General features: G+C 51.9%; 2 protein-coding genes across 2 annotated transcripts in view; both read left to right on the plus strand.

Annotated features, from left to right (window-relative positions):
- The first annotated feature begins 420 nt into the window (after positions 1 to 420).
- LOC100903569 (uncharacterized) lies at positions 421 to 2,478 on the plus strand. The gene is made up of 3 exons (XM_003745845.2): positions 421 to 1,002; positions 1,219 to 1,534; positions 2,212 to 2,478. The coding sequence occupies exons 1-3, from the start codon at positions 794 to 796 to the stop codon at positions 2,476 to 2,478; spliced, it is 792 nt and encodes a 263-aa protein (XP_003745893.1). The 5' UTR covers positions 421 to 793.
- A 3,742-nt stretch (positions 2,479 to 6,220) lies between these two features.
- The window catches only part of Hil (peptidase hillarin), a 23,529-nt gene continuing 21,643 nt past the window's right edge, over positions 6,221 to 8,106 (plus strand). The window contains exon 1 of the mRNA XM_029112148.1: positions 6,221 to 6,721. Coding sequence (XP_028967981.1) covers positions 6,221 to 6,721 — 501 coding nt within the window. The remainder of the gene's footprint in view (positions 6,722 to 8,106) is intronic.

Consider the following 8,106-nt stretch of genomic DNA (forward strand, 5'->3'; position numbering starts at 1 on the left):
TTCCGATATTCGGAGCTGGGGCCGCCATGGCGCCCTTACGGTTTTTCTCTCTTCCGAGAATGAGATCCGAGCACAATCCCACGTATGAGACGCCGAGGCTCCTTCGAGATATAGACAGAAAAAGCAGTGGTCAAAATTCGTTTGTTATTCGAAGGAGAGCTGGGTTTTCAAGTGCTTTGTCCTTAGTTGAAGTTCGCGTGACTCCCCCGCGCCGAAACTTCTGAGAGAATTCAGGTAAAAAATGGCAGCGCACATAGACACTTTAAGAGAAATGATGATTATGTAAGACATGGCTGTTCGCGAGGTATTGTTCTCCGGCGTTTGCGGGCAAGGATCTCCATGACGACTCCCCTCGTATTCTTTCCACACCAACTCCCTCGACCGTTTCCTGTCCCTAAAGATGAACTTCACATCACTTCTACCAAGAGCTCTGAACGAGAGAGACCCCATCCATCGCCTCACTTGTGTTCTCTTTCTTCGATCTGTCCCCGGCAGACCCGAGATCGCGGAATACGTTGCGCTCTCCGGAAGAGCTTCTGCATTGTTAACACGCAATATACGTTCTCGCGACCTCCGAAACCCAGAGCCCAATCATCTCCCCGGGATATTCGGTTCGAGACCCCTTGCGTTGATACATCGTTCAGTGACCGAGCTTGAGAGCAACTCTCGTGGGAAATTTCCGCTGAACGTCTCGGAAGTTCCTCTAGCCACTTATTGTTTTCGATCCTGAGATGTGCCGGAACCATTGCTCGGGATAAACCTCTCCTCTGCGGATCGCCGTGCCGATATCAGAATGGTTCTCACTCCAATGAGACGGGCATACTCGCCCCGCTCGAACCTCCTATCTGCCGCCACGTTATTGCTCTCTCTGGTGTTCATCACTGTCGCATTCTGTACACCTTATTGGCTCGTGAACGATGGTATCCACCCTGGCACCCAAAAATTCCGAAGGAGGGGTCTCTGGGAAGTGTGCTTCGACAGTCCCCTCGACGATCACTACAGGTATGACACCCCGTCGGTGAAGTTTATCGTATCCTTCCATAAATAATCCAGAAGACGCCTGATCCCATATTTATATGCATGTACATAGAAGATAGAACATTCTCTTTCGAAGAGCCTATCATATCGCTGAGTTCGCGTAAGTTGAAAGGCTGACGCTCTCGAGGATCTTGTGGAATCCAATTCGGCCTCCATTCCGACTATTCCTCTCACATTCAGGGTACTCCGGCTCTTGCGTTTCGACAACGACAACCGAGGATGCCGCTGGATCTTCGACCGTGAATACAGATACCTCAGACCGCTCCTCGAGGCTCCGTATTTCGTTGCGGTTCAGATTTTCTTCACGATAGGTTTCGGGCTCTTGGTAGCTTCTTGTGGCGTTCTGCTCGGCGCAAACATCTGCATGCCTCCAGAGAAAGAAGTCCAAATGCTACGAGCTACCGTAGGGCTCATATTAGCATCCACTGTTTGCAATCTAGTGGCTATCATCGTATTCGGAGCTCTTGGTGACATCACCAACGACTACATTCCTCAGGTGAGTCTTCATGAATCTCCCATGAGACACGTGAGAACGTTGTGGTAGAATCCATGTTTCGTGGGCGGTGATTGCCGCCACGGTCTGAATATATTTCGGCGAATCGAGATCTGGTTATGCGTCGAGCAGGGACGATTCGTAAGTGATTGTCCAAGGTAATATGAAGTTTCCTTTGTTCGATGGATGGTCGACCTTCGTTCCACGCAAGTGTAGAGGAAGCAATGGACGTGTCGCGATGACTAGGCTTATCCGACAAGAACATGACTAAGCGCCTTGTGAGAAAAATTCCTCAGAATGCAAGCTCTGCGTGAGTTTCTCTTCGCCGCGGCCCCAGCCGGATCGGAACTTCTAGGAGCAGTTCAAACGATTCAGATAACTCACGCAAGGTCATCACGTTCATTTCGAAGGGATTTCAAGGCTCCAGGTCTTGATGCATTCCATACGAGGCAAAAAGATACGCGTGGAATATTCCTAGCCTGACGGGAGCATCCGATTCTCAGGCCGGCTATCGTCTTCAAAATTTTCGAGATTCACGACCCCACACACTCGACCATCAAAGATCTGAGAAGGATGCGTGTATCTGAGGATGCAGAAGCGATTCTTCACTTTTCCTCCCCTCGATTAGCTGAAAGATGCGGAGATATAATTCGGCTTAAAACATTCGAATATTTTTCAAGGTGGATTGGAACTACTTCGGCTGGTCGTACGTCCTGGCGGTCGTCGGAGTCATCATTCAACTCATAGCAGCTATTTTCGCCTGGATGGATGCTCGAGCCGCCGCAGAGCGCGACTACGAAGACAGCGTGATGGCTATGGAGGAACGATTGAGGGATTCGGCGTCTCTCCAGGGAGGCACCTTATCGCGGCCTCCCACAGGGACACTTCCTCGACCCGGATCGAGAGTGTCGCTACATCGCACGGGTTCGCTTCAACACCTACCGTGAATTATCGAATGGCCGGAAGGGGAGCCGGACCCAGAGGCCCGACCCGATTACCGCGGTGTTCATTGGGATTATCGAAGGGGAAGATTCTGGGTTCGGGCGCTGACGCTCTAGCGTCGCAATGCGTCGCATTCCAAGCAGCGCAATCTTCTGAATGATTGTCGTGGAACGATTCTCGAGGCTGTCATGGACCTCCCCGAGGCGGCAAGTACCGGCGCATAACGAAGTACGGCGAAAGTTTCCCCCAAGACTCGTATAGTACCTCGGGACTGTTTCCGGGCGAGGGTTCGCTTCCCGGAATTGAAACTGATACCCCAGTCAACAGGGGATGTGGGAAGATTCACGGAGCTAGCCACTGCGAAGTGTGACGGCGCCGTTCCATGTTACGCTCATCCGTTTGATCAATGACTTGCGATCGAAGATGGCGAGTGACTAGTGCTTGGTCGAGTCAATGATAGAATTGGCTGTTCACAAATCAAATATCCTCTTCCGCGCCCGAACACCTACTTGTGTACATAGCGACGTCAACGAGAATCAAGCATATCTCCAACTGGCCGATCGATCTGTCTGTCTATCTTTCAATCAGGTGGATCGATCACCAATTCGATGAAAAATTCGGACACACAAGCAACGATATATCAGCACAACCGCATCCATGTTCACCACATCTCTGCCTCCGAGCCGGACAAATCTGTTCGCCACATGCTATCCGCATTATTTACGAACTTTTGTCTGGGATAATCATCACTGCCTATATGAATAATCCGATTGAAGAACCACGAATCCGATTGGTTTTTCGATCAACTTCCATACTCGTCGATAGAATGACAAGAATTGAGAATTCAAATGATGAAAGCTCGCTCTGCTGAGCCAGCTGCGAATGCTGAGAGTTTTAGGCGATATCCATTAATTTTGCTGATACGCTCGGAATCGAATAAATGATCAAGTGTTTTTCGTTCGCTGAACTCGCTGCTCATTCTTTCCCGATTTTCTAGGTAGCTCAAAACCCGTCAGAGAGCTGACTGGGTGCAGAAAACCACTGAGCTGTCGACTCACTCGGAAGACATCCAGCGGGGTATGATTATGTAGATTCTATGAAAGGGATCTAGATCGGGAGAGACTCCAGGATATCGATGTCTCCTCAATTCTGCTTCCCTCCGGGATGAAAGCTTTTTTCACCGATTTTCCATCGAGGGTTTCGTGGTTTCCAAGCCGCTTCGAATCAAAACGGGAGGAGGACTCCTGGCTTGATCAAAATCGGGCAATGCTCTCAGAGGAGCCTTCATGGAATGACCGGGCTCCTGGAATGCCCGACAGTTTCATCGATAGCTGGCTCTCAAGGCGTAGGCAAGGCCGTCCGAGCGGGGAATTCGTCATTGAAGGTCTGCTCACGATCGAACATGTCATCAATATTCTCAACCATTGGCTTTGTCTAGCTTCGCGATAAGAGTAGTTTTACTCACGACCGAAGATTTCACAGAAAACGACACCGCCGCTTCGCTGCTCCATACATTGTCTGCCAATAAATGGAACTTAAGGCGGCGCGGCGCAACGGCTGATCCGGGGCGGATATCAGGGGGATTGCTCAACGAAGCTCTCAGAATACTCCCAGACCGCGTAGTATCCTGCCATACATTGGTATCAACGATTCAATAGTAGGTCGAGAGTGGAACCGCGTATATTTTTCGCGTCCCAGTACCTGCATCAGCAACCACGGAATGTTACGTCTTCAAGGGAAAGATCCTCGGAAGCAGCGAGTCGATGTCGAATTCGAAGGGTACGGGGCGAGCTGCCGCAAGCCTTCTTCTCTGAGAAAAACGTGTCACATTATAGTCAGGTGAATTCTCCGGCAAGACGCGCTGCGTCAAGATTTGTGAGCGATTTGATGGATCGGTGTGGCCGGCTGTCAACTTTTCGAATTAAATCTTCGGAAAGTCGCTTGCTAACGGGAGTTTCGACAAACGACACAAGGAAGAACATACCTCTGCGAAAAAATGACTTCACGAGAGTGATGCTTTACTTATTGGAGCGACAACCCCCGTTGAGCTGCAAACGAACGACATTCCAAAAATAAAGGCGGGAATGGGAGCGGGAATCGAAGGAACGATCCCAGCGGTAGGGTGATATCCAGATTTGCATGCTCTCGGGAGACTATCAGAATTTTCAGTTTATGATGATGGGTGGCGGTCGGACGAACGAATCTTCAATGAGGTTTCTGCTCCCCCCTCGATCTACGCTTGTCTAAACATGATGAGCTTATCGACGTCAACAATCGAATCGGAGCAATAGTGGGAGAGCACCGCTGACTCGGGCAATGATCACCTTCCTAATTTCCGTCGAATGGAAGAATCGAAGATATGTCGAATCAATAATTCAGCCCTGAGCTCGTTCGCCGCGTGCCATACCGATCGGGAGCAAACAAGAAGGGGTCGTTTTGCATCCGCCCCCATGATGATGCGCGGTCGACCAAGTCGGCTCAAGTTCCGTCTCGCGGATTCTCATCAAGTAAAGCTCGAGGCGGAACGACCGACCGACCGACAAACGTAGAAACTGAGCCACATTGTGACTGTGCACAACAGAATGCGTCAGCTCCTATAGGGATTTATTTTCATGTTACCCCGCTGCTACCGATCCCCGGTGCAAACCATTGACCGACTCGCACCAGCCGCTCGAGTGGCTCCCCCGCATGTCGCCAGCACAGCTACCGCTGCCGAAAACAACAACAACAGCAACAACGGAGACGACGTCGAACTACTACAATCGGAAATCTCACTCAGTCAGTAGTGGCAAGAGAGAGAGGGGAGGGGGAGGGGGTGGAAAAGGAACATGCGCCAGTAACCGCAACTCGCCGAACAAAGCAGCAGCAGCGGCAGAAGAAGGAGCCTCCGAAGTCGGTATGGTAGGAGCTCCTCTTCTTTTGTCGAGAGCTCGGGGCACTGACAGCGACGCCGCGGCTAGCGAGAGAGGGAAATGCCGCGCCAAGCACGGCTTGCTTCCATGTATGCAATATCTTCTGTTGCCTGTGCCGTCACCAGCCTGGTCGAGGTATTGGCAGAAGAGCAGAAGAAAGGGACCTAGCTAGACCCTCTGTTGGTTAGATGGATGAATGGATGGATGCTCCTTCTTCCTCTCCCACCGCTGCGTCTGCTGTAGCTTGTTGCCGCACTGGCGTACTTGCCAACAACGACAAGCGCGACCGCAGCCGATGGCACAGACAACATCGCAGCAGCAGCAGCACAAATAGCTGAAGAAGGCGAGGGCCCCGACGACCAACATGGCTGGCGAATGTGGCGGCGCTGGGTGAGCGGGACTCCACCAGCAGTGAGGAGAAGCAGAAGCCCGTTCCAGCGACGACGATGGCAGCGACCACGGCAAGCTGACTGTCTGACAGAACCGTTCGAAGTGCAAACCCTGGATGTCGTGTTGAAGGGTGCCGTTATCCGTTGGTCGCCTATTCGGACGATCGGCATCGCCGGCAGTGCAGTACTGGTGTCTCGGGCTCGTCCACCTGTCCGTGCAGCTGGTCAGCCGCCCGAGCAGCGGAGTTCTCTGGAAAGCTCGGCTGCCAGTTGGCTGCCTCTGTTTCCGTGGGGCTCGTTGTTGGCTTTGTTGTCGTTGTTGTTCCTCATTCAGTGAAGTGGAGTTGACTCTTGGATACGGAAAAGTGGAAATATCCCGGCGGTCGGACCCATCTTTCGATCGAATCGAAGCGATCCCTCGCAGTCAGGATCGCTCCGATTGCTCGATGGCGGGCCCGGACCTCAAGTGTCTCAGGTGCAGAGCGACTGTTTACCCCGTGGACAAAGTCGGACCTTTGAAAGACTTCACGTTCTATCATCAAGGGTGCTTCAAATGCAAAGTGTGCGGAACGAAACTCACGCTCAAAACCTACTTCAACAACCTACAAGACCAAGACGATCAAGAAGTCTACTGTCAGAATCACGCTCCCAAAACGGGTCCAGGAACCTTGGACGGAACCGCCGTCGGCATAAAGGCCGCCCTTTCGGTGCCTAAAACGCATCACCTAGTCAATGAACAAATTCGAGGACTCGGCCACTCGGGAGCGATCGAAGTCGACACCTTCAAGAGGGGAGGCAATGGCCACATGGGGGATTTCAAGTACGGTGTCAAAAACCACGGTCGGTTCGACGCCTCCGCTCTTCACATCACACACGCGCTCCAGGCGGCAAGACTCGCGTCCGCCAAATACTACAACGAAAACGCTCGACATCTCGGAGTCAATGTGGTGAGTAGAGGTGAACTCGGAGATTTTCCATCGATAGGCGACGAAATAATTGTGCGAATTTTCGCTTCGGGGATTTTCGAACGGGGATGACATCGACGTCGCAGGAGGTTCATCGAAGAACGTCCCAGATCCGCACACAGACTGCGCACGTCGCATTCGAAGGTATTTCGCGGTAGTAAAGTGACTAAACCGCTCGGAGAGGCAACAGTAAAAGATGAAAAAGAGCTCTCCGAAAAAAGGAAAAGCGATTTGTCTGAGTCGACGCTGCCAAAATCGTGCGCGCACCGCGCGGACGACCACCTCGGCACCGTGTGACCCTGAACTAGCGGAGCCGATCAGCTTTGACTGCCGATACGATGGCATACCTTGGCGTTTATTCTTCACGCCACCGCGGGGCCCAAGAGCCACCTAGAACAAGATCGGACTCGAATGCATGTTTTCCCGAAGACTTACGGCCGCCCGGCGACCAGCTTCCGCAACATTCCAGAATGAGTTCTGTCGAGCTCTCGACACACCCATACCCGGCGTAGACGAGGACACGATCGAGCACTGAAAGAAAACGATGAATATTCTCATCCTGGGTCCGGACCCACCGATCGCTTCCTTCTAGCCATTCGCTCAATCGACCCTATGCTTGAGAAGGAAATTCATCGTTCGCTCGCCCCACGAGCGAACAGGGATCAACCCCTTTGGTAAACATTAGAACAAGCCGGTCTGACACGACATGGAAGCGACCGTGGTTCGGTTGCGGTTGTCGGTTTGTCACAATCCGAATCATATCTTCTGTTTACACAAGGTTTTCCGCTCGTCATTCATTGGCGAAGCCACGCATCCCACCGTCCCGTTCGGTCATTCGATCCTCGGTTTCTGAAATAGAGTCCTGGAATTTGATTTTTGAAACAAGCCTTCTCATCAATAGAGCCCGTGACTTCATGCAAAATGCATATAATGCATAAAAATGCATATTCTGGGCTTTTCCTCCTGAAGATGCATATTCTGCGCTTTGGGGCATAATTCTGCATATCCCATATTTTCCCCATCGATTCTCGCGGGTCTCGACGCTGAGAGCGACGTACAGCCATGGTCAACCGAGAATAGATGGGAACGGTGACGAATCGGATACATCTTCCCGGATTTAGACAAGTTGGTCTCCAACGGGAAGAAAATTTTCCTGAAGTCTGCCGATCGGGTGAGCACATTCCGCGAGATCGCCCCCGGAGTGCCGCGGCCACCCCAGCCAGTTCTGACAAGATGGGGTACCTGGTTGAACGCAGCCGTCTATTACGCCGACCACTTCCATTCATTTTCGAAGGTTTTGTAAGCTCTGGACGTCAAAGACGCTGCGAGCATCGGAGCGGCTGCTCAATTGGTGAGGAAGCCCTCTG

This window comes from Galendromus occidentalis, unplaced genomic scaffold (genome assembly GCF_000255335.2).
Source record: "Galendromus occidentalis unplaced genomic scaffold, Mocc_1.1 scf7180000077485, whole genome shotgun sequence".
NCBI classification, from domain to species: Eukaryota; Metazoa; Arthropoda; class Arachnida; order Mesostigmata; family Phytoseiidae; genus Galendromus; species Galendromus occidentalis.